This window comes from Triturus cristatus, chromosome 1_2 (genome assembly GCF_964204655.1).
Source record: "Triturus cristatus chromosome 1_2, aTriCri1.1, whole genome shotgun sequence".
NCBI classification, from domain to species: Eukaryota; Metazoa; Chordata; class Amphibia; order Caudata; family Salamandridae; genus Triturus; species Triturus cristatus.
Genome location: NC_140580.1, coordinates 879,597,390 through 879,624,492, shown reverse-complemented (window position 1 = coordinate 879,624,492; position 27,103 = coordinate 879,597,390). Strand labels below are relative to the sequence as shown.

Here is a 27,103-nt window from a genome sequence, read left to right as displayed (position 1 = left end):
TTCGGGGTCGCCCTGCAGTTACCTGGGACGTCACAGGAAGCCGGTGGCTCGTCTTTAAGCGTGTCTTCGCTTGTGCTGCTGCTCCCACTCTGTGGGCATATACTGCAGAAGTATGCCACCTTCGCTCTGGCGCAGTTGTAAGTGCTGGCAGCGTCGCACTACCTTAGTTGCCAGCCAGAATTAGGTGCCGCATATGATCGCCAGTCAGTTGGGCTCCCGGCGCCCTCTCCTTCAACCGTGAGGTGGAGGTCTAGTGAGTAGAATGTGCCCGTGGGGGTGGACAGAACATGTTCTGCAGGATCACCTGGTTGCTGGTTCAGACTGTTGTCTTGCGGGTTTGGGCGTGCCACGCTTAGGCACAGAGTCAGTTCGCTGCTGCCTCACCTTATCTTTATCACCTTATCTGTAGGTAAAGCTAGGTGTCCGCTCCCTGTGTTCATTTAACTTTTTTTAAGAACTTCCTCTTGTTGAGATTGAGTCCGCCCTGGTAGTACCATCTTACCAGGGAGGGATGAGGTCACCGATGTTAAAGCATGCCACAACTAGTGGGTGTGGCTTCCTCATCCAATCTAATTTGCACTCTAGGATCATGGTATATTTCCTTGTAATCCAAATAGGGTTTTCTGGAAAAATGTTTTTGAAACGGGATTTGGTAGGGGCCAAAATTGGCTTTTGTGTGTTTATTTTGATGACTACAGAAGGTGTACATTGGGGTACCTCCATCTCTCCCATTGTGTCACAGGATCTTCTCTGTTAGAGCCTGTTCTCAAGTCTGCTTCTGAAGACCTACTGTCTCAAAAAAGAGCATACCAGAAGAGTTTAGTCTCAGTGAGGCACAGCTCTGAGAATGCTAACATTTCAAACACCAAGAAAGCAAGACTATAAGATTATGGCCTAGCAGCAACCATTATGGTTTGGCCGGAATACAGTCAACCCTGGAAGCTATGATGGAGTAGTGCCAAACTAAAGCCTTCTTGTGTATAGACTCGATGGTGGAAGGCAAGCACCATCTTTTGGACCCACTAGTGTTCCACTTGCAATCACATCTGCGTCTGGACGCAGACAAGAAGCTTCTTTCCAACCCGCAGATGATTGAGATCTATGTGAATGGTACTAGTGAGCAGCATAGACTCTCTGTGAGCTATCTGCTAGTGTCGTATGTAGGAGTGTCTAAAACAGAAGTCTATTGACGATGAGTTTGTACGTAACCATGGCTCTTTGTGGGACTGATGCATTTTTAAGGTTGAACTCCAGTGTTCGATCCCACATCAAAAGGGCAACTCCTCTATGAACACTTGCCTACAGCCATTAAAAGAACATTAGTGGCACCAGTTTAGGTATTGTTACTTCTCCCACGGCTGTTAAACATGTGCTGTGCCCATGAACACATCCCTGTTAAAAACATACTTCAGCATTTCTTTGGTTTTGATTACACACTTAACACAGGAACTTATAAGCAGCTGGTTGCTCTGTAGCAGTTATTATCACTTAGTTGAAAGGATCAGGGCATAATGAGACCAACATTAAAATATACTCCAAGCTGGTACCGAAAGCAGATCAATCTCAGTGCAACCATACCTCCTTAGGGACTGATTTCCAAGTGACTGGTCATGAACGTATCACTCTCAGGCTGGGAGCACATCTTGAAAATATGGTAACAAAAGGACATCAAACATCCCCAAAAAAGCTTCTGCTCATAAATGTCACAGCGCTCTAGACAGCATACATGGAACTTGGAGTCTAGGAAGCTATGGTAGGCAAACGACTCAACTTTCAAACAACTCAACATGTTTGTGCCATGTTAGGACTGAGTGATTCCAGATCCCACCCAAATAGTCCTCCGCTGAATCATGAAAAAATGTTTGCAGCATCTGGAGCGTATATGTTTACCACAGTAGAGAAAAAGAAATTCCCAAGCTTGCAAGTCCTTTTTAGTAATCAGAAAAGCAAGGGAAGGTGTGGTATCTTTTACCACACTGGGACAAGCGTTTCACTCCGGAATGTAGTTTGAGTTAGATTTTCTTGGAATTCTATCTGTACCAGTTGATATGTTAACTAGTCTGTGGCAGACTTACCATGTATTACCTCTCTATGGGAGTTGTGTACTACTTTAATATGGCTATAATTGATGTGGAATGTATTGTACCTCCACAGAGATGATGCATGCGAGCATAGGTCCCGGCTGTTGTGGTAAACAGATCTATTAGGTACTTGATTTGCTCGACCATAGAGTCTCCACTACATTTGTGCTGGAATGGGGCTGTGAGGAGAGCACGAATGTGTCACGTATGTGATAGTGAAACTACTTCTCAGATTCATCTCAGTGAAGTGAAGAAGACAGAGATCAAAATTTGCAAACGAGCACAGGGGAATGCATCAAATGAAGTGACTATAGTAGCTTGATCAATGAGGGAAAAGTTGCCGTTTAGGCCTGTGTGATTTGGTTAACAGGCTTGTTCGCCATTTCTACTCTGTAGACTTGCAGATTCAGAGCAGACCCTGTTGCCTTGAGAGCAAGCACAGATATTACACCACCTCTTCAAAACCTGACACTATGATTCCTGGATCTTATATTGTTTGCTACCTTGCTATTTCATGATTGCAGCAAGTATCTTTGGATCACATGGAGAGCTCCAGCCAGACAAGCATAGTCCAAAAATGCAAACTATTCTGTGTTGTGGATGGTGTGGGGTCTGCATCCATAGGTCTGCTCCCATCACTTGTTACGATACCACTACACTCTTTTGAAGCCACACCTAGTGGGGTTTTCTAAAGCCTGAAAATTTCAAGTTAGACACCTTTGTTATTTTAAGGGATTATCTCGTTATTCACTAGAGGGTTGTTAATAACTTTTCCATTCTGCCTTTAATCATTCTGCATGTACCCATCTCTCAAGTCTAAAGACCACCCGGAAGCAAACTTGGCTCTTTCTCTCGATATATATGGAATAGCCATTTAACACAATGTGCAAGGGGATCTAAAACCTGTAATCTTTAGACCCACGTTGCTCCTTTTGATTATTTGTGATACATGTCAATTTGTTGCAAGTATCCTCACATGAATAACCTAATACCAGATGCTTTAAGGACAAAGCGATCCTGAATGCAGACCCAACATTTGACCTTCAGGTCCGTTCTGAGTTCCATATGAATTAAACTGTGCCCTTAACCCATTTTCTAGGAGCCTGCCAGCTGAAACACACGATGAATTGAAAGAGAGCTCTTAGCTACTGTATGGACAGTACTAAGGGTTATTGTTTATTATCCTTGCCCAATTCCAAAGGGCAAGGCTTTTCAAAACAGGCAACATTAATATGTTCTTCCATTGACATTTGCCATAACAACCCGTGTACCATTCTGATGATGAATGGCAACATTGTCTGTGATAGGAACAAAAGCACCTTGAGGCTTCAGTAGAGCTTCCACTGCTCTTTCATTATGGTGTTTACTCACTCCTTGTTGTCTATGACTGTGCACTGGTTTATTGTTGTAATCACACAAATCTGTGCAAGATCCACAGACAGCGGGAGGTTCCAAAGTTATGTACCAGTAAGTGTAGTTCTCCAGAGTTTAAAATCTTTGTGGTTTCAAATAGAAGTCACAATCTTGGTAGAGCCTAATTATGGCCATTGATATCCTCTGGAAGCAGGTAATATTGTCTCTCTACCTCAGCGGCCACATAAGAGAAGCCCAAAAAATGAAGGTGAGTGGGTTGTTTTATGTGTTCTGTATACATATCCTAAATAAAGCAAGGTTCCCAAGCCTGATTATGAGAAATGAGTAACGCCATTTGAAACTATGAAAGCTAGTGATGCCGAAGAACTTTGGTTAAAGGTAACTAATCTTTTATTTCACAATTTTTTAACATTCTAATGAGAAGGCAGTATGTTGCAAAAAATGCTGCCACATGTAAATAGCATGTTCACTGTTGTGTGTTCTTCGTGCCATTATGAGCGAAACTGACCATACTTTACAAAGAGGAACCTGCTTTAGGCTGGGGGTTGCCAAGGGCTGAGCATTCCTTAGACCCAGTGGGTGGCAGACAAGTGGTTTCTATGCAATATAGGCACTCACACAAGATGTCCAGCTTTGGAGAATTACTCCTCTTGTGTTCCTTAAATATTGGACGTTTTTTAAAGTGGCACTTCCTAACCACCTATAAAAATGATGACATTGTCATCAAAATAATTAGAAAATGGCGCTATTCCAAAGTGAATTGTTTGTCCACTTTGTTTTAAACACTTGTGGAGCTTTTCACCCCAATCCCACCCCTGACCACCACTCGCAACCCTCTTAGCTCGCTTGCATGGTTTAACATTGTGGAGGACATTTTAAAGCACCTTCCAGCTCTGTAGCATCGTCCAGTCCATCTCTTGACGAAGGTACTAAACCCGAGTAAAGTAACCTGTACATCTTGTCAGCAGATGATCTTTTGAGGCATAGAATGTGGATAATGTGATACATGTGCTGAAAACGGTCTTTATTAATATGAGGTTCTAGTAAACACACAACTGTTTGTGTTTTTTTGTCCTTAGTTTCTTATATTTCGTCCAGCCGAAAACTTGACAACAACAAAGATGATTCCGAGGTGAGCAAAATATGTCGATTGACAATTAGGGGTTTTGTTTCTCACAGTTTAGCAATGTGCTGCAAATAATAGTTAACTTTGGGTCAAATATTTAAGGCGTTTCTGTCATTCATTATGGGCTAAAGAGTTTTGGCGACATTTTGGAGTGGTTGTGAACTATATGACACTAGTGGAAAGGGTGCGGTTCCAGCGTTCAAAAAAGGTTTCGTTTCAGGTGACTTTCATGTGATATTTTCCATATAAATATAATATCAAATCTTCCTCCTTGTATCTCTCCCACTATAATCTTCACTCCTTTCTCCTCTTGATCCTTTTGTTTTGGTGCTCAGTGAGGCCTGTGCTCGTTGTGTAGGATGGGGGGGGGGGGGGGGGGGGTGATAATAAATGGGTGGTGGGGGGGGGCAATAGACTGAACGAGTGGGACTGGGCCAATCAAACCCCAGCGCCGAAGTGCTTTATGATTAATCCAGTGTCCTCCTTTATTGACTTTGCAGGACATCAAGCCGGTCATTGAAGGGATGGAGGGAATCAAGATCTCCCAGGGGCTTGGCCTGCATGATTTTGATCTAATCCGAGTCATTGGACGAGGAAGCTATGCCAAAGTTCTTTTAGTACGGTTAAAAAAGAATGAGCAGATATATGCTATGAAAGTTGTGAAAAAGGAATTAGTCCATGATGATGAGGTAAGGGTTCGACTACTATATACCTATTAAGAATTTAGCGTGTTTACCTCCATTGTTTGTCTGTTTCAGTGCTCTGTTCCTCTATAGGAGTTTAAGCTTTAAATGCATATACAACGGACCATTCCATCTCTTTGAAAGGTTTGCGTGCAGCATGTTGTATCCCATTTTGTTGTTTTTGTTTCCATATCTATGCTACCTTTTGTTTCGTTTTGGACATTGTCACTTCATTACAGTGAAAACTGCTTCTGGATCTGGCTCTGATTAGTGTCCTCAAGAATTAATCAGAAAGCCCCTCAAAAGGCCCTGTGTTGGGAGTGACTCGCTATCAGGAAGGCAGAAGCGGTGGAAAAGAATCCATGTAATTTAGCTTACCCAGCAGTTCATGTAGCAGAAGAGGTTACCAAAATATAGGAAGAAAGCCTTGCATATAGTGATTTAAGACAATGAGCTACAAATTTAAATATTTCTGGTTACATACAAATTCCAGATGCACGAGTGATAACCAGAAGAGTGGAAGAAATTGGGCATATTTCTGGATAAATGAATGTCACTAGGGTAGAGCACCAGGATTGGGGGCTAAGGAAGGGCATTGTGACTGTGTAAGTCACTACATCGCCGGTGAGTACATAAGGAGTCATTACATCACGGTCACTGCATTGGAAGTCACTACATCAGAAGTACGATAACCTATTTATTTTTAATTGTTAATTAGCAATATTTATGTAAAGTTAATACAAAATAGAATTCAATTTGATTTGTAATAAAGACTAGAGACGCAGCAAATTTTAGGACGTGGACTAAGTTATGACGAATAGGTCCAGTTTCCCATACACATAGCCATTTGCGTGGAGTATTACAGAGCAAGATTCCTTCTGTAAGGTAGAGGTGTACTGGTGGCCAGTGGAGACATGCAGGTTCTTGTGCGGAAGAGATACCGTGTAAATTGGCACTGTCTCCGCGTGAGTCTGCATATTGGATTCTGTGAAAACCTTAATTTTCCTTAGATGTAACAGACACCTTCTCTATCCAATATGTACACCATTTGCATTCACCTCTACTTCATGGATACGGGTGGTTGTGATGGTATAAGAAACAGAAGTTTCATCCAGTTCGTGACTGATAACCTGTCTGTTGTTGAATTAAACACAATCTTGTGCAGTATGCACCTTTCCTGTCCTCCTTCCCTTGGATCCCCACTGTTTATGCTTGTGCATTTCTTGGCGCTTTTCCCTCTCAACTGCATTTTACTAGTGACTCGCTGCTCCACAGGATTGAGTTGGGTACATTTTCTGCCTGCTTCTTTGTCTCTCGACTGTGCATCCTAGGAAATGTCTGCAGTCACTGTGCACAACTTGACGCGTACTGGACACGATGTTTACACATGTGAAGGAGGGGTTGACGAGCTATCATGCAAGACCCCGTACCCAAACTATTCAGAGGATTGTGTATGCAAACCCTGTTTCCAAATCTACACCAATGGCCGTACTCCACTGTACGTCTACTTAAGCTGTATGCAGTAGGTGTATACCAAAGGACATTGCGTGCCAGGGTCAGAGCAACAACATTCACGTGCATACTTTGGTTTTGTGCTGCGAAAGGTGGCACACAAGGCCTGAATTCTGGCTAGGTACTACGACCCATCCTCACAGGTGTTCAACCTCCACAAAGTATGGCTTTAGATTTTTCACAATGGGGTTGAAACCAAGGGGCTAAATGCCGCACATTGTGGGGGTGGGAGGGTGGGCTGTAAGGCCTGGCTACGAATCATGTCATGCGACCCACCTTACACAATCATCCTGCCTTCATTATTCACGGCCTTTGACTTTACACATCAGGGGTCAATGATAACACCTCACCTGCAGAGAGCCCACAACAGGCAGTCAATTTTGTTTTTGTTTGCTTTTTATTTTTAGACTTCTTTTGACTGACTGCCAAGTAGTGGGGAAGCTTGACGTACCTCCTTTGGGCAGGCACACCGGGTCCATCAGTCCATGAAGCTGACCCTGGTGGTGGTCTATTGGGTGGATAGATAGATAGATGGTTGATGCTGTACCACCTTTGGCCAGGTGCAGCATTGTCCTGCTGTCGGAGATGCTCACCTTGATGGTGGTCTACCAGAATGACGAAGTTTGACAGTTCTGCAGACACAAACTTTGGATATGCAGTGCCAGAGAGCCACGCTTGGAGTTGGAAAGGATCTGCAAATCCTGTGAGAGGGAAAACTTTTTTTAAATGTCAGAACACAAGTAACATCCCTTTTTGCCCCCCACAAGAGCCTGCTGGTCAGGGCATGGTTACAATGCCCATTTAGATGCCCTCTTTATTTTATTTTCAGGAAACGGGACCGAGTCCTGTGTCCTGAAGTGGTGGCCGCATCATTTTCACTCTATATTGCCCAGCCAGGTGGATCATTCCAGCACCCGTTCCAGAAAACGAAATGGCCAAAGGGAGATAAAAAGCTCCCTTGGCCAATAGGACTGAATTAGTATTTGAATTGCTGGATTCAAGGGGATATGCAAAGCCTTACTCGTTTAAATATACATAAAGCTTTCTGAAATGTAACCTCTTCGTTCCCAACATGAACTTCTTTTTTAATTTTAATTTATCAAAAACTACTGGACAGATTTACACCAAACCAACAAAAGCACAATCCTTGAGTAAAAATTGACCATCATATTAAATTTGGTTCCTGTCCAGCCGCTTTTCTTTTTTTTTAACCTTGGAGGAAGAATCCCACAGGGAAAAAAGTTCCCTTATCTCAGCTCCTTCTGGAAAGTTTCAGGATCCATCAATCAGTAGGCGAGAAAAAGGGAGGTCCCAAAAACCAATTTCCCAAAGTAATTTTCAATTTCCATAGGCAACGATAAAAAACAGCTGAACAGAATTATACCAGAATTGACAAAAAGCCAGCTCTTTACCCAGAAAGTGTGCTTTTTGTGATTTGGTGTAAATCTGTTGAGTAGTTTTGGAAAAATTAAGGTTTAAAAAAAAAAAAGTGAGATATATTGACAATTGGCCCCTCAGAGTCCCTCATGAGTTGGCCGTCTGCTTGGGATTGGGTATGGGAATAAGATTTTACTGTACATTAAAAAAAAACCTCAAAAGTCACTGAGCGGCCTAAAAGTTAAAGTGACCTTATAGTTGGGTATGGTAATAATATCTTACTTTACATTAAAAAATATTGTCAGAAATTCACTAGAAAAAAATGTTAGTGACGTTATAGTTAGGTGAAAATGTCAGTAAGAATATACCATTTTAAAATAAAAAAATCCACTGAGATTCACCAGTTATAGTTTTCTAAGCTCACTTGAACTTGTGCCCCCTTTATGATATGCCTATGACCTCAAAGATTGCATCACTCATGACATGTTTAATTACATAATTGATGACATCATGGATAGCATAATTGAATACTACACTAAGCATGGTGGGTGCACAAGTTCTAGCTAGCTTAGTGAACTATAAGTGGTGAATTTCTGTGTTGTTTTGAGTTTGAAATGTTACGTATTAACTTACGTTTTTCACCTAGCTATAACATCACTTTAACCTTTGGTTTTGTTCCACAGTGAAATATATATATATATATATACTCAATTCAATCAAATTTATTCAGAGGTATTAAGCATCCATAACCGGATCACATAGTGCAAAACAAGCATACAAAATACAATTCATAGCATAAGAATAAAATATATGCATAGAAATACAATAAAAACACAGTGAGGTTATAAAATAGCATCACGATTTAAGACAGCATAGACTTAAGTGCACGTACAACAGATTTTATGAAGGACCAAACGTGCAAAACAGCTTCCTCATTAGTTAATAACAATAAAAATCTAAAAGAGGGGCTACATTGGGCAATATTGAAACAGTTTTTTTTTTAAATGCAGTTTAAAAGTGTCTGGTGTACCTAGCATACAATTTACAGAAAAATATCAAATGAAGCATTGTTTTGCCAGATACACCATTGCAGGGACATGACGTGGCTTCAAGATTATGATCAAAACTCATTGGGAAGCAAAGCAGATATTTCATAGTATCCGATCTCAGACGAAACAGCAAACAGTATTCCCATTGACTGCAAGAACATCGGATATAATCTTTGGGCCACTCAGTTTCAGTTAGGTTGAGGTATCTAATCATATTGGGCTTCCCTGCCAAGCTCCTTACCCGCTGAAATTCTTGTTGATTAAAAAAAAATGCATCAGCTACAGTTTTCTTATTCACACTAGCACTAGATCGATAGATAGATAGATAGATAGATAGATAGATAGATAGATAGATAGATAGATAGATAGATAGATAGATAGATACCCACCTTGAAACAATGTATTAGGCCCTGGGGGATGGGGTCTCCAGGGCCAAATATGGCTCACTGAAGGGGGAACCCGTGGCTCCCATCCCTGTAAAATATATTTTGGACCCGCGGGGGATGGGGCCCACGGCCTCCTCCTTTTTAAATTAATAAGAAGCCCTGGGGAATGGAGTTCCCAGGGCCTAATAAGGCTGGGTAGGGGGCCATGCGGCCCCACCCCCCTATTTAAAAAAAAAACTGCCCTGGGAGATGGGGTCCCCAGGGCCTAATAAGACTTGGGGAGGAGGGCCAAAAGGATCCCCCTCCCCTTTAAAAATAAAACATGGCCTTGGGGGTAGGGGCCTTTTTAAAGGCTCGGGGGGGGGGGGGGGGCTGCACGGCCCCTCTCCCATTAAAATCTACTTTGGCCCCAGGGAATGGGGTCGCCTGGGCAGTAAATGGCTCGGGGTGCACATAGACTATTGCCCCTCAACTTAATTAGTGGCCCTGGGGGGTGGTCCCAAGGCCTGATAAGGCTAATAGGTGATGTAATTTGAGATGTCATCAGTGATGTTATAAATGATGTCATTAAACATGTCATTACTGGTGTAATATGTGAGGTCATAAGCAGTGCATGGCGGAGCGCAAGGTATAGTTCGCTGTGCTAACTATAACTGGAGAATTTCTATGTTTTTTTTTTTTTTTGTTCAAAACGTTAATGTTGCCACTGGATTATTTACCTAACTATGATGTTACTTTTACCTTTGTTTTTTTCTGTGAATATATATATATATATATGTATATATGTATCACTGAAAAAACAGAGGCTAAAATGTTATTTGTGCTAAGAACTCAACCTTAAAAAAAGAAAAGAAAAATTCACTCAGAAAAACGACAGTTAAAGTGATCATCCAGGTAATCCGCAAGGGCTACGACGTACCCTTTGTCTTCCTCCCTCCAGACTGTGTCCCTCTTCCCATCAGATGGTGCTTTCGGACGCACAGCTCCATAATGGGGCAAAAGTCATTGACCTGGTGAACAAAGGAGACATACAGGCAGTGCTTTAAATGGAAAAAAAGAAGTGCAGGTACTCACCAAATTGAGATGTGGACTATTTGCATTGCTAAGGGACCCACGCCAGGGGCATACATTTAATGTGATTGAGATTGAATTGGTGTGCAGATGTGTATAATGATAATAAAGCATTTCTGGTATATTTTGAGTATTCCATTTCCCTTATACGTACACAAGGGTACATTCAATGTCAGTGAATGTAATGCCACGTGGTGTAAGGTGTCCTATTATTATATTGTAGCGGAGTAGAAGTTAGAGCTGTGAGCAGCTTAGCCATCCCCCCAAGCCTAACTGGAGCAGCGCACTGCCACTGCAGCTTTCAGTTAGCATTGTGCATTATAGCAGCGCTCCAGTTCAACAGCTGAGGAGGCGCTATAATTCGTGACTTTGCATTTCAGTGCGGTGATGAGAATCCCCGCACTGAAATGCGATAGTCTAACTTGGCAGGACTGCATATGCTTTAGAAACGCTTACATACGCCTCTGCCCACATTACTAAACCGTAATTCCCACTGACTCTGCACAGCATCACTATCACCACCTTCATCCTCAGTCTGGCTCCAAACAAGTGCTGCCCTACTCTGCTATACCAGCAGGAAGCCTTCTCCGAATTCCCTAGAGTCAGGAGATATGCCCGTTAGCAGGCCCTGATCTACAGAGAGTCTTCCCCTCATGACGTGTACTAATTCTTAAACAATTTATTTTAAGTACCATGTTTCCTTTAATTTATTTTTTATTGTGGGCGATATGTGAGAGATTATTACAGATATTTCGCAGAGAAATGTAATGTTTGTTTCATGTAACATCCATACAAAAAACTTTCTTTTAGGTCAAAACAGGACCTCACATATGAGAAAAGGGGGGTGTCACAGAGATTATTTGCAGCATAATTAGTGAGCTACTGCTGTTACAATGTTGAAAACACACATCACTATCCCTGAATATGTGATGTAAAGACATTTAGAATTTGGACGAACGTGCCCGTTAGTGATCTGGCCAAAGACTGCATGAACGAGCTCAAATTGAATCAGGAATTCAAAACTGTTCCCAACAGGGGCCCCAAAAATATGTTTGGGCCTGGGCTTCCAAAATCCTTAAGATGTCCCTACTAGAGTGCTAGTGACTCCACAGAACCCTGTGTCAGTAATCACAGTGTGAGTCGGGCCCCTCCCAAACTTTCTGCCAACTCTGAATGAATGACTGCGGGCTGTCGCTCAATTAGCACATTGTGGGGGGTAGATTAGCACTCGATCGAGTGCTTCAGGAAAACAGACCGACTCATTGTCAGCATGTTGTGCTTCTGTTTTTGCATGCCAATTTCCCTGAGCTTGGCTTGCTGTCCCATGAGTACCTGAGCTTGGCTTGCTGTCCCATGAGTACCGGTACTCTCTTTAGACAAAGAGAAGTTCCGGTACTCAAGAGCAGAAACTTTAGAAGTGCCGGTACTTAGTACCGGTCCATTTAAAGCACTGCATACAGGGTTGCCTCTGCTGTGCACAGAATTCTACTGCCCTTACCGCTTGGTTCCCAAGATTGACAGAGCTCAGAGACTCATTCTGGATCTCTGCCATCTGAACTTGTTTGTTCATTCGACAAGACAAGTTCAGGATTCTGCATCTGGGGCAACTTTTTTTGTCCCTGAATGTGGGAGATTGGTTGACCTCCATGTTCCAATTCTTCCCGTCCACATCCTTTACATTAGATTCTGTATTTCGCAGCATTATCAGTTCACGGTCTTATCATTCAGACTGACAACCCCACCATATGTCTTTGCAAAAGTCCTTGCAGTTTTGGCAGCTTCATAGGAGGCCGTGCATTTCTGGCAAGTGAAATCAGAGTCCCAGGCACTGGTTGAGGATAACTTCAGGGCATGATGACTCTCTCCCGCAGCCTGGGCTTTACTAGCAAAGCCCTAAAGTGTCGCCTCACTCAATCCAAGAGTTTAACTTCATAAGAAGGGTGCTGGAGACAACCCATGTGATGCTTTTCCTCCCACTATGAGGATTGTAGATATTGGGGAGATGATTATGAGATTTTTGACTCCTAACACAAATTCGAGTTCTGCCTACCTTATATATGCTTGGCCTCATGTACCTCATTTGTACCATATGCTCGGTGGTGAATGAAAGTCGTCCACTTGTGCCTGAGACAACAATGGTTCAAACCTCAAGGTAGCCTCTTTGATCAGCTGCTGATCATCTATTCAGACACAAGGAGATGATGGACGGAGCGCCGAAACTTTTCAGACACTCACCCTCAGTCACAGATCTGGGTTGAATGCATCATCGTTCTTTAGCTCACTTCACCACCCCAGTTCAGGCCCAGCCATATGCAAATCAGTCTTGACCCTGTTCCTCATGGGAACAGTCCAGCCCGAGCTGCCAAGTCTTCCCTGGGCCTCTATCCCGGTCATCCAGGTCTGCACTGTTGGGATGGACCTCTACATCCTTGTGATGGGTAGTCCTTTCAGTCCACTGCAGGCCCATGCTACTGTAGTACCAGACACCCAGTCAAAGGGCTGGGGAGCCCATCAGGGTGAGATGCTGGCATGAGGCATCTGGTTCATGTCATAGCAGAGTCTGCACATAACTATGCTGTGAGCACAACAAGGGGGAATTCTCCAGGTGGGGGCTCAGTTGGCAGTTTCTCTCATTCTAAAGGCAGATACTCTTGAGTCCTCTCCCTCTGGGAGAACACAAATGGCAACTGCATCCCAGGACGGAGGTCATCTTCTGCAGATTGGGGTGACCATACATGGATTTCTTTGCCAAGCTTGCTCAAGAAATGTCCTGTTTTGTTTTATATACTGCCCTCGGAGTAGTTTACAGGAGTATCCCTTCATGTTCAGCAGGTTGCTCAGCCTTCTGTATGCATTTCCACTTATGTCAAAAGTCCTGCTGTAGGATTGGGCAAGATGATCCTGATTGTCGCAGATTGTTCAAGGAGGATCTGGTACATTAATCTGTTCGCACTCCTCATTCAACCATCTCTTACTCTCCTGCACATGGTGGGCCTCGTCGCCCAAAAGGATTGCCTAATCCTTCACCCTTACCACAAACATTGTGGTTACTTCTGTTGAAAATGTGCAATGCCAGTTAGTTATTTTGTCTTCCTGATGAAGTTGCAGCTTATCTCGGTGGCCAGAAAACTTGTTACAAAGTCCATCTACGAAGGTTGCTGTAACAAATGTCTTCCATTTTGAAAGTCGGAAGACTTAGATCCTTTCAAATCTCATTTTTCTGATGTTCTGCAATTCATGTTGACTATTTAGCTACCCTGTCTGCATTATTGCACCTTTCTGACCAAGGTTCTGGCACAGCTTATTTCAGAGGCTTTCCAGTAGCTGACACTTGCTGGGTGACCACATAATCATCACTGCATACTTACACTTACTATTACTGCCTCACAGCTCAAACATGCAGTGACAGGTGCTTTGCTAGGGCTATGTTGCATAACTTTCTTGGTTAATCGGCACTACTCAGTCCCACCTCCCATGGAGTTATTGCTTCAAGACCTACTCTTAAGGTGATGAATCTGTAGGAAAATGTAACCATCAGAAGTAAGTTTCTTATCTTTGTTAACATTTCTGGTGGATGCATAATCTTTCTGCAGTTCCCTCCTAAAGGTACCTCCCTCTCTTGATGAGTTAGTGCCATGCGTAATAAGATCCCATGGAATGGAAGCACTTTATCTGCAGTAATTGTCACTGTCATTGATGCGGTCTCAGTTCCCTCATCATGCCTCATTGGGGTGGGGGAAAAGTATGATTAACTAACACTATCACACTAGTTGGGTTCTATTTTAGCTCAATGTGATCATGTCTAGTTTGCAGCCTTGGCTGAAGCCGCATGGCGTCACAAGGTGGCACTGGAGCTATTGATAGAGAAGTTTTCTGGACCAGTCTGATGCCTGGGTGATATTCTTAAGGTGAGGAATTTGTGGGAAGATTAGGTATTTACCAGAAATATCATTACCAAAGGTAAGTCACTTTTATGTTTCTGATCATAAGTCCAGCGCATATTGTTTTAGGGCAGAGGTCTTCAAACTGTGGGGCGCGACCCCCAGGGGGGTCATGGAGTCCTAGGAAGGGGGTCGCAGATTCCCCAGCTTCACTTGTCCCTGTAAAAAGACAGCCGTCCTGGGACGGCTAAATGAGATCGTTATCAGCTACTCGACTGAATGAAAGGCAAATGCGCTGGTAATCTGCAAGTGTAAAGGATGCTTGGGAGCAGTTCTGGCTCTTTGTGAAGACAAAGATGTGTTTTTTTTTTTTAGTTGAAATGCAAAGAGTTAACTACTGGGCTGGGAAGTTCTTGCTTTTAATTTCAACTGCATTTACACATCCCTTAGTGCCCCTGAAGAGGTGTTGAAGGGACAGATATGTAAAAAACAGAAAACTGCATTACATACACTCTGGTATTATTAAAACCTACATTTTGAAAGCACCATTTTATTGTAAAACTATTCACACATTTTGCAGCATTGTATCTTACACTGTGTGTAATGCAAGTATAAAAATGTACTTACATATTCACAGTGCTTTTTGTCACAGGTTGCGACTTTGTAGCACTAAAAATACACATCACTACTCTCCACTGCACCAATCAAGATTTAATTCTGTGGTTCTCTGGTTACACACAGACCGCTGCAGTGCATTAACCAATAGATGTTTCATAATGTACTACAGTCCATTTCCCACTGAGCAATAACTTATTTTATTTATTGTTCATTCACACTGCCCATTATTTTATATGTAGATACCTAAAAGTGAAAGACCTAAAAAACGTACAGAATATTTTGCGCTTATTTATGAGAAGCTTGCATTGCCAGAGCATCACTTTTTTTGATGCTCCGGTCGCGCAACCATCTCAACCATACCTATGAGGCAGTGCAAAGTCACCCTGCATGGCTTTGCATTGCCTCATAGATATGGAGTAATCAGTAAGACATAGCAGCGCAAGTCACTGTGTTGCCTTACTCTGCGTCAAGGACGTGCTCCATGCAAAGCCCATGGATTTTAATGCTGCCCCATATTTACAAAATCACGTAAACCTGTGGCAGCTCCAAAAACTGACGCCTCTCCAGTGGAGGCGTAACGATGAGAAATGTTTACTTCTCGTTTTTTCGTCTTTCCATGTGTGCTACATTATGCAGCTCTCATAGAAATAGGAAGACGCCCCTCAGGGTTGTTTTGGTGAAGGAAGGTGCCTCTTCCCGTACAAAAACAATTCTGCCTACGTTTGGTGCTAGTCAGCAATTTGGGAAGGGAAAAGGACTGGAATGCACCGTATTTCATAATTGCAGTGTATTCCTGCCCTTTCACATTGGCATTGGTCAGCGCCGCAAGAAGATTGGCAGCACTGTCCTATGCCAATTCCTCATAAATAAGGATCTTTGTTTTTAGCTACACCTTTGGCTACACCCCTACACTCAATGACCTTTAGTTTGCTAAACATTGTTTAATACAATTTCCCCACAGTAAAAATATTTGCTGTGGTAGTTGGGGGCTGTTAGAAATGGGGGTCTCTAGTTGGCAATGGTTTGCACCTTTGTCCAAGTAGGGGCCCTTCCTTCTAGTCAGGGTAAGAGGGATACACTACTGAAATAACCCCTGCTCACCCCCTTGGTAGCTTGGCACAAGCAGTCAGGCTTATTTCAGAGACAGTGTGTAAAGGATGTGCACATAACCAACAGCAATACACTGAAAACACTACAAAGGGACACCACACCAGTTGAGAAAAAAATCCAATTCTTTATATATTCAAAACAAGACTAAAACGATAGCAATCCAACATACAGTACTTAAAAACATGCACTTTGCGGGGAGCTGGCATCGATCGGTTGGTCCAGACTGCGGTGTGGGACGGGGCAGTGTGTTGCCAGACTTACGAGCAGTGCCCCCAAGCCATGGTGCCGTCACGGTTGTCGAAGCCAGTGACGGCGTTGGTGAGACCAGGGCGGTGAATGAAGCGATGCGGTGCGGAGTGCAGTGCTCACAGGTCACAGTGCAAGCAACAGCTCGGCGATCATCATCAGTGAGACCAGGGTTACGGTGCAAGATGCAGCGGTGCCCTCTGCGGTGCCTTCAGGGCATGGAGCCAGCGGCAGAGTCAGTGATGGAGTTGGTTGCTTTCCACCCTCTGTTGCAACTGAAACCACGGTTCCAGAGGCGGTACCCAGAGGTCAGTGAAGACTTTGCAGTCCCTGAGACTTCAGAACAGGAGGCAACAAGTAAAGAAAATTCAGACCAGTTCTTTCACTGCCCAAGGCAGAAGCAGCAACTGCAGAGCAAACCAACAAAGCAACAACACAGCAAAGTTGCAGTACTCCTCTTGGCTCTTCTTGGCAGGTTTGTTGATTCCAGTGAGTTCTACAATTCTAAGGTCTAGACCCCAATATTTATACTCAGTTTCCCTTTGTGCTTTTGGGCAGAGAGTGCCTGTGCCCAGCCCAAACCAGTTCAATCCTCTCTGGCCCAGCTTCCTGGCAGGAGGTGGAGACCGCATTGTCCAAGGCAGACCAGGCCCAATCTGGTGCAAGATAATCTTCTCCCACTACTATAAATACAGCCCAGGTCTATTCAGCTCAGCCCTGACTCATCCAGGAAAGGAAGGACACACCTTGACCTCCCCAGTAGCTGTTTGATGAGAATGCACATCCCCAGCCCCTGTCACTCCAAAGACAGACAGTCAATCCACAAACCCAGCAGAGGCACACAGGATGGCTAAGCAAGAAAATGCCTACTTTCTAAAAGTGGTATTTTCAAACACAGAACATAAAAATCATCTTTACTAAAAGATGCATTTTTATATTCTGAGTTCATGCATGCTAAACCCCATTTCTCTATCTTGTCCCAATGGGAAGATATGCTCATAAGATGTTATAAGTAAACTCCCATTATCCTATGAGACAGATAGCCTTTCCATAGTGAAAAATGAAACACACTGTAATTCACTGCCAGGACATGTCACACACACCAGTACATGCCATACCCTTAATATACACGGCACCCTGCCCACAGGGGTACCTTGGGCCTACCTTAGGGGTGACTTACATGTAAGAAAAGTGAAGATTAGGGCTTGGGAAGTGGGTGCACTTGCCAGGTCGACATGGTAGTTACAAACCGCGCAGACTCTGCAATGGCAGGTCTGATAACCCTTTTCAGGGCTGCATGGGTGAGTGGCACAATCAGCACTGCAGGCCCACCAGCAGCATTTGATTTACAGGCCCCAGCACCCTCAGTGCACTTTACTAGGGACTTACTAGTAAGTCAAACATGCCAATCATGGAAACACCAATCCATAATACAATTTACAATAGGAGTACTTGCACTTTAACACTGAACAGCAGTGAGAAATTGCGCAGAGACACTGTACTAGTCAAAACTAGGTCAGAAAGGAAAAGAACAGGGGAAACATGCCAAAAGATGGCAGGTATAACAGGGGCAGTTATAGTTATCGATAGATGTTGATGATGAGGAGAACCAGTTTCTAGAAAATATTGTCCGAAGGGTTCTTTACACCTAAGAAGGTTTGACAAGGGGGTCTCGACATCAAAAAGTTTGAAGACCACTGTTTTAGGGCTTCTTCCATTGTTTCAGATTCAAGAGAAGGCAGGTTTGCAATCCACTGCTGGGGTGGATGGCACTATGCAAAGTACACAAGGTTGTGGTTTATCCATGGTGTAGCATTGTGGTGTGTGCATCCATTCACTGGTCTTTTTCATGGATCATCTGACACGTGAGATTCGGGGTGCTGCAGCCTGCGGTAAACATCTGGCCTAAATGCAGCTGCTTAAGACGTTAGGCTGGGTTCCACCAGTATTTGGTGAACTTGGTTGCCGTGAGCACACACACCTTTCCCACAAACCCTGGTGACCTCTCCATATCCACAGCACCAATGGCCAACCACCCTTATTGACAATGTGTCACTCTCCCTTGAACTCTGCGTACCCCTACCATTCAAAACCCTCAAAGGCCTGTAGTTTGTCATTGGGTTCTTTCAACACCATACAGCTTAGGCATCTGCCACTTTCCCATCCCTGCCCGCAACAATGATGCCCTATGTACAATCTTCCATGACCTCTCAAATCGCAAATATTGTGAAAAACTGATTTTGAAATATGAGGTTCCTGTGTCCGAAAGACGAATGTATGTTGAAAGAGCTTCGGTGACTGCGTGCGTGAATTACTGTAATTCCCAACACAAATGTGAGTGCCAGTGGCATTCATTACCTCAAGTGGCACACAAATACCTTTACAGGTCCTCGAGGGGCTCTTCAAGCTAGGTCCATTTTTAGCTGTCCATGGGGCTCCCAGTTGGTTCTGGGGAGAGGCCGAAATCAATTTGTGGTGGCATCTTTAACTATTTAATCGTGTTCCTGTGGGTCTGCAGAGTACAACCTTTTCTTACACCGTAAGGCAAAGTCTGCCCTCAGTGGAGCACAAACTTTTGGTTGCTGTTCACCCTACCCTCCTTTCGTTAGATTTGAAATTTTAATATAGATCTTTGCTGGTTAAATAACGTTAGCATGGAATAGGGAACGGGGAAACGTGGGCGTTGTGGATTCTGGTGGGTGTCAGTTACAGCCAAGCAGAGAACCTACGAACGTCTGTGGCATCATGCTGTGTTTGTAGCTAAAAATGTTTCGAAAACTACCGGAGAGGTTTCGATACAGACGATGAGAATGTGATCACAACAGTGACTATTTGTTCTTCAGTGGCCGGACCTTAAGGGCGGAGGGGCCACCCTTCCCCACCTCTTTCCAGACATAGAGTGTCTGTCAGGCTGAGGAAAGGTCAGCCCAGACACTGCGTACGCTCACATTCGACAGCCAGGTGCTATACATGCCAATGCACAGGTTTCTGGGTCAGCAAGTCTCACTGACCCCATCCTACTCTGGGACGAGGTAGGGTACTGCCGCCTCCTCTCATTGGCTGCCCTAAGGTCAGCCAATGAATGAGGCGTCAGTCCCGACCTGTCTCTCTCTCCCCCTCCCCCCCCCCCCCAACCTCTTAGGCTTCCCACCAGAGACACTGCAGAAGGTAAGTGTTATGTTTTTATTTGATGATTTGTGCGCGTGCGTGCGTGCGTGCGCGTGTGTGTGTGTGTTTAATTGGTGTGAATGTGAGTGTGTGTGTATTTAAATGGGTGTGAACGAGTGTGTACGTGCGCGACCGCCCTAAGCTCTAATTACCGTCCGCCACTGTCTATCTTATTATGTTATCTTTATTTTCAAATTGACCTTGCAATACATTGTTTTAAGCTTTCGTGTTTCTCTTCCAGCGTAGAATATTTAGGAGATGTAGTGCTAATGGATTATGCAGTCCCTCCAGCAATGTCCCTTCTGTCTCCAGCTGAACCCGTTATCAATAGGGGAGACTGGAGGGACCCGTCCGAACTCATTTGTAGACAATTGGAGGCGAGTTATGTGTGCGGGAGCGAAGGCTTTCGATAAGAAGCAGTGATAGGTGCTGAAGGTGGGAAAGTAATAAAACAGTTACCTACTCTCATACACGATGAGGACGACAAGGATCTAGAGGGCGAAGAAGACGGTGAATACGGTAAAGCATCTTGAGCACTGTACGGAACATTCGGAAGGTAATGTGGTTCTGGAAAGACGTACGTTATTTTCGTAACGCAAGTAACTAGCGAAAGTATTGAACCATATGGCAACTTTATCTGTGAATTTCAAGTTCAAATATTTTCAGGAGGAAATTATTAGGGATCGATTAATAAACAGAACAAGTAATTGTAAAATTCAGCAAAAGTAGCCAAGTGTGAAACAACCTGCATTCAGTAAGATGATTTAAATTGCTAAGAGAATAGAAATTGCATTTAACATTGTGTGTGAATTAAAGATAGCAGGAGACGTGATGGTGTGGCAGTCAAAGTTCTTCAGAAAAATAAGAAGTGTGAAAAGGTATCAGACAAGAGAAGTGCTGAAGTAAGCGCTAAGGACGTGGACGCCCAGAGTGCCTGAGATGTGGAAGTAAAAAACACCCGGCAGCGTTAGAGAATTGCCCAGCTATACATGCTCGCTCTTGCTGCAAGAAATGAAGGCATTTTCCTAGCGGCTGCAAGACTGATCTTAATGGAGTCAAAAGTGCGAATACTGTGCTTGAAAACAATAAAGAAGGAATTCGCTGATTGAAGGCGGAGGTCGTAAGACCCTCCCCCGCATCCCGTTATTCGGAGTGACAGTTTATCAGCCTTGCCCACCCATCCCACCACCCCGGGACCTAGATGCAGCGAGGGGTGGCTTCGTGATGCTACCCCCTTTTAGCTGTCAAATCTTATATCGTGGACGAAGGGCCAGAAAGGCGGGCGCTCAGGAACAGTGGGTGGATAGACCGGAATACTCAGCAGCCGGCATGGCGGCATAGAATGAAGCCATCGGATTGTTAGAGGTTCTAGTCGGGAGAAACAAGTTTTGGGGGCGGGGGTACACAAATAAACTATTGCAGGGTTCAAATTTACTAAATGCCAGTGAATTCACATGTGCTTTCGCTTGGGCGAAAGGACTCAATGAACGGGGATTATGCAGGTTAATTATTTGATACGGTGCTGCCCTGATTCGTGGTCTGGTTTGCCAATCACTCTTGAAGTGATTTTATTACATAAGAAAAACTGTTTCGAACACGTTTACTTTGTTAGTGCATGACCCAGCACTCGACTGCGCTCTGGCAAAATGTACCCTTAATGTTGATGAAACTGAGTGATTCCTTTCCATGCAGTTGCCTAATGCTATTACACCACTTGGTGTCACTGTTCCATTAAAATAGGACACTGGGATATTTGAAAGTATTTTTGTGTCCGCTGAACATCTTGCCTTGCCGTTTTCCTATTAAAACAAATATGATCTTGAAAGTGCATTGGATTCCTAAACACATGTCATACGTCAGTTTCGTAGCGATATTTACGACGATTGTTTAAACATGACAGCGTTTAATTTCAGAAGACACATAAAATGGTGTAATCGTAACCAATGTCTCATTATTTGAATAATTTCGGGATGTGTTTATTTATTTAGTGCTTTTACAAACCGCAGTGGGGCGTTGCTTTCCAGACACTTCTGAGCGAATGCTGGTGGGTGGGAGGGGCAGCAGCCTGTGTGGCGCCAGCAACGGGCGGTGTGGGAGTTCAGTCATGAACGTAGAACAACTATTGCCCCATATAAATGTTTATAGGCACAGTAGGTTTTAGCACAGCCACAGCCTACAAGCCTGTCTACTGTTGGTATTAGACTAAAATAATTGATGTATACATCTCACTCTGCTCTGCGCGCCACGATTCTCAAAGTAAAATGTAATTTCTTGGGAGAAGGTTACTCGGTCCCTTCGAACTCTTGGCCTTAGAGCCCAAAGGGTTGTCAAAATAGCGTCTTTTCCTTATTGCATTTGATTCCTGTTTCGATCTATTCATGATTGCTACCAGGTTAGCACGTAGTACACGTCATTACGGTGCGACTGGTGCGTGACATGGTTAGCACAGGTGCCCGACATTCTGAGATACAGCCCTCTAGCATGCAATCTTAAAAACAAACATTGGCATAGCCAATAGGTCTCGCTTTTGGGATCTTATAAGTATTTAGCTATCCAGCACAATATCCTTGGTGCAACAACATAAACTATTGCATGGCTAAACACTTATAAGGTCCCAAAGGCGAGACCTATTAGCTATGCCAATGCTTGTTATTAATGTGAAGGACAGAACCGTATACTAATGACCGCTTATGGTGGATGAACACTGCAAGAAAGGTAGAATGGTCATCAGAAATAGTGAAGGAGAATATTTTGAAGGATCAGTGTGTTTACAAGAACTCGATACCAAGCCAGGAACTAAGATAGAGAAGTTGAAGGAAGGTGGGTGAAAGTCGTGAAGGTTGGTAAGTTGCCTAAAGGGGAAAGTAAGTATGCAGAACCCTTGAGAGTGAAGAAGTGTTCACAAAATTCTGTGAGGTTGAGTGATAATACTGTGTGGCATATACGTCTGATGGTAAAATGCAATGAGACCAATGGTGAGGAAATGGCGAAAGGAAAAAAAATGGATTGTATGAGAATGAATGGTTGTGGAAGGATGTGGTGGTGGAACATGAACATGATTTGGAAGGATTGCAGGGAGAAAGGAGAGCCTCTGACGAGACGGGTGAGGATCGGGGGAGGAAGGTATTAGGATAGAACAAACTAGCTGATTAGGAAGGATCATTCACATTCTGAAAAAATAGATTCATTTTTTTTATTGAAGTAGAATGGTATTCATTATTGATCCGAGCATAGTTTGGCATCATTGAATACAACTAATATTGTGATCTCATGCTTAAGTATACCTAAAGGAACTGGTTTATAGTATGATGGTATGCCTTTATTTAGGAAGGTATTAATCTACATTTTAAGTAACGTTTAATACAGCTCAAGTGTTTTATCAATGTTTTTATTGGGGTGATTGTTATTTTTTTTTTAGGTGTTTAAAGAGGAAGGATGTGTGGTGTTGCTGCCTGCGTGCAACAGAATGTGTGAGGTTATGATGTTGTATGGAATGGGGGATGTGAGAAGGTTCTGTGGAGGGCAGTTGGAAAAGAAGGTGTGCGCAAGGAAGGTGCGCTTTCCTGCTGCTGCTGCAGAGCTGAGAAAAAAAGGAATTATTTACTCTTTCTGGAGTGTGTATCTAAACTACAGAAAAATTCTAGCACTCACGGCAGAATGGATAAAAACTCAAGTTCACCAGTATCCGAAATCACTAAATGCCGCATGGAGTTAGAAAGGACCCGGAGGGGTTTCCAAGAAACTAAATCTTAGACACCAGGCTGACGGCACAACAGGAGCTACATATGTGCCGTGGATGCCTGCATAGATCGGTAAATACCTAGTCCACTGCATTTTACATTTCTCAGGCTCATATCCACTACTATGCAATGCTCCTTCCTGACCCTATGCCATTTCAATTTGCCTCAACTCCCAGAGTTTTTTGGGAGTGAAACTGAAGATTTTGCAGCAGACACAAAATGCTCGGCGCAACATAGGAACGAAAAGAGGCTTGAGGGATAAGCGTTGCCAGTGTGCGCTTTACCTTGCTTACTGTAAAAACATCTGCATCTGTTCCGCCTGTGCCAATGAAGCTTTATAAATTATTAATATAAAAAAGTCAAAACACTTCAAATAAATCTGAAGTACGTTTCCATAGCATTACCAAAGCTGCCAATTATTTTTCTGCTATTAAACGGTACTCAAGTTGATTTGCCTAGAAACATACTTAACTGGTATTTTGTACGAGAATAATCAACATTCTCAAACTTTCCAAACCATCCATTTTAGTGATACTCCCATTACATTTTTAAGAAGATAAAAAAAGCATAAAGGTTGTTTTTCCTTCTTAAAAAAAAAAAGGTGACTGCGGGAGTCAATTTGAAAATAATAATGAGCCATGATCAACAGGATCTCCTACTAAACTAATTCCAACAGCCAAAATTTCCCCGAAATTGATGGAAACGTGGAGAAAGAGCTAAGAATTCTGAAACTTTGTAAGTGAAAGAGAGCACAGTTAACCGCTGGTTGCAGGAATGTGTATTGAATCTGCACGTCACAAGTACTTGTAGTTACATGTGCTTTGGGGGACTGCCCACTTTGGAGCTGGGAAACCAAGGTTCGAGTCTCAGGGTCGACTCTACATCCTGTGATTCTGGGCAAATCACTTAATCTCCCCGTGCCTACCGAAAATATGAATGTGTTCTTGTGTAACGTAACTGGTGCTCATGTACAGCGTTCCAATACCTTCGGGTCGAGTTTGCGCTATATAAATCTGCACAAAAAAAAATAATAAACCTGACTTTATTGGGGGTGGGAGGTTAGGTGCGTGTGTTTATTTTTCTTGTTTAAGCTACACCCTTCCGAATACAGGTTTGTGTGAGTTGTGAGTTCATATTTACTTTTAGGCACAAAACTACAAATCCCCTAGTTCAATGTGGTCCTTGCCTACCTTATTACGCATACATGGGGCCACGTGACAGCTCATTTTGGCAGCGATGATTCAGGCGTTCATCTTTCCTTTTCCGCTAAGTTATGTAATAATATCAACGAAACACCGCCAACAGATATTTCGGTGCACTACACAAGTTTAGTATTCCAACTCTCTGGAGTGGTGTACAAAGCAGTACGGAAAAAATAACAGCCCGTTTACGTAGAGCATACCTTGCAGCGCCGCCCCCTTGTAAAGCCCTGCGGAGAGCACAGTGATATAAAGCACTGCTGGGGGCGTTGTCTAACACCGTTCAAAATTAACAAATTTCCCTCATGGATTTACTCAATAGTCTCCAACTGTAAATTTCAGATCAATATATATTGAACCAAAGACAAGGAGTCCATAAGACTTAAACACAACACAGATAAAGTATATTGTTATTTTATTTTATTTAAAACTTGTTGTTTACCTCAGATTGTATTGTAACGATATGTCCACAATTATCAAGTACAATGGGGTAAGTATCTTCATAAACAACATACATATGAAAAATTAATAATCAATAAAATAGCTCTCAATGACAATTCAAATCAATATTTACACATAATCAAATCAAACAAATCAAACATTCTATATGAAAATCAAGGATGTATTACATACATATAAAATTGGTTTAAAAACACAAATATGATTTTGTCCTCTTGTCGACGCGTTTCGGTGTAAAGTATGATTTGTAACACCTTCTTCAGGACCAATACATTAAAAACAGCTCTCTCTAACAAGTATAATCAATATGAGACTAGGACCTTTAATCGCAGTCCTTAAGTGACCAGAGTGGCGTGTTAACTCAGTACATCGTACTCCAATATAAGAATAGGACCTTCAATCGTGGTCCTAAAGTGACCAGAGTGGCGTGTTAACCAGAGAATCCGATACGAGGTGACGCTACGCTCCTTGAAAGAAACCGGCCCCCGCCCAAACGAAACACGAGGATCACGAGCACAGACATCTTGGTCCACAGTGGAATGACCAGCAATTCAGCGCAACTAAAGACAGGAAATGAATGAATAAACTGTTGCTGACTCTATGAATTAACTGAGCTTGAATATGAAAAGCTACCTATAACGCTGACGAGCGGTTTTGAAGAGATACACGCTCCACTAGGATTGGAGTACGATGTACTGAGTTAACACGCCACTCTGGTCACTTTAGGACCACGATTGAAGGTCCTATTCTTATATTGGAGTACGATGTACTGAGTTAACACGCCACTCTGGTCACTTAAGGACTGCGATTAAAGGTCCTAGTCTCATATTGATTATACTTGTTAGAGAGAGCTGTTTTTAATGTATTGGTCCTGAAGAAGGTGTTACAAATCATACTTTACACCGAAACGCGTCGACAAGAGGACAAAATCATATTTGTGTTTTTAAACCAATTTTATATGTATGTAATACATCCTTGATTTTCATATTGAATGTTTGATTTGTTTGATTTGATTATGTGTAAATATTGATTTGAATTGTCATTGAGAGCTATTTTATTGATTATTAATTTTTCATATGTATGTTGTTTATGAAGATACTTACCCCATTGTACTTGATAATTGTGGACATATCGTTACAATACAATCTGAGGTATACAACAAGTTTTAAATTAAATAAAATAACAATATACTTTATCTGTGTTGTGTTTAAGTTTTATGGACTCCTTGTCTTTGGTTCAATATATATTGATCTGAAATTTACAGTTGGAGACTATTGAGTAAATCCATGAGGGAAATTTGTTAATTTTGAACGTTGTTACGTACCCGGTCCCTTCTGGCTAAACCTGGGAAACTCTCTATTTGTTTTTGGCGTTGTCTAACACGCCAGGGAGTAAAACGGATACTGTTTGGGAATGAACATCCTACACTTTAATGAGAATACATGGTAGATGAGAATGCGAAGGGGTGGATGGGTGATGGGAATGAGCGTGGACATGGATGGGTGAAAGGGTAATGACGTCGGTGAGGATGAATGCGTGGGAATGAACACATGAGTAGATTGATAGATGATCACGCTGGCGATGGGTGGACGAGGCAATGGTATGTTGATCTGTGAATTAAGAATTAAAACTAAACTCCTTGTGAGCAGTGAGGGGAGGTCTCCCCATATTTTCCACAACGTCCAGGGCAGCCGGGGGACGTTAGCTAGAATGGCTGCACTTGCATAAGCAGCAGCAAGGAAGAATACTATTGTACTAAATTAATGCAAGGAATTTAAGTTTGGATTTTTGTAAAGCCCTGCGGAGAGCATAGTGATATAAAGCACTGCTGGGGAGAGGCGCGCCTCCGCAGATCAGGGTGTCATTTAAAACAAGACGCGCGAAAAGGAAATAAAAGAAGACGCGCAGCCGTGCGACACGCGCTGTGGTGGTGGAGGGGCGAGCGAGGCGCTTGGGAGAGCAAGAGAGAGGAAAGCCAGATGGCGCCTGATCGGGCGCTGAAAGCTGGCGGCTGCGCGCGTGC

At 43.1% G+C, this 27,103-nt stretch overlaps 1 protein-coding gene across 2 annotated transcripts in view; it reads left to right on the top strand.

Moving 5' to 3' along the window:
• The window catches only part of PRKCZ (protein kinase C zeta), an 820,696-nt gene that overhangs the window by 641,707 nt on the left and 151,886 nt on the right, over positions 1-27,103 (top strand). For both annotated transcript variants that reach the window (XM_085609332.1, XM_085609338.1), the window contains 2 exons: positions 4,535-4,587; positions 5,082-5,270. In XM_085609332.1, the coding sequence (XP_085465458.1) occupies positions 4,535-4,587; positions 5,082-5,270 (242 nt within the window). The remainder of the gene's footprint in view (positions 1-4,534; positions 4,588-5,081; positions 5,271-27,103) is intronic.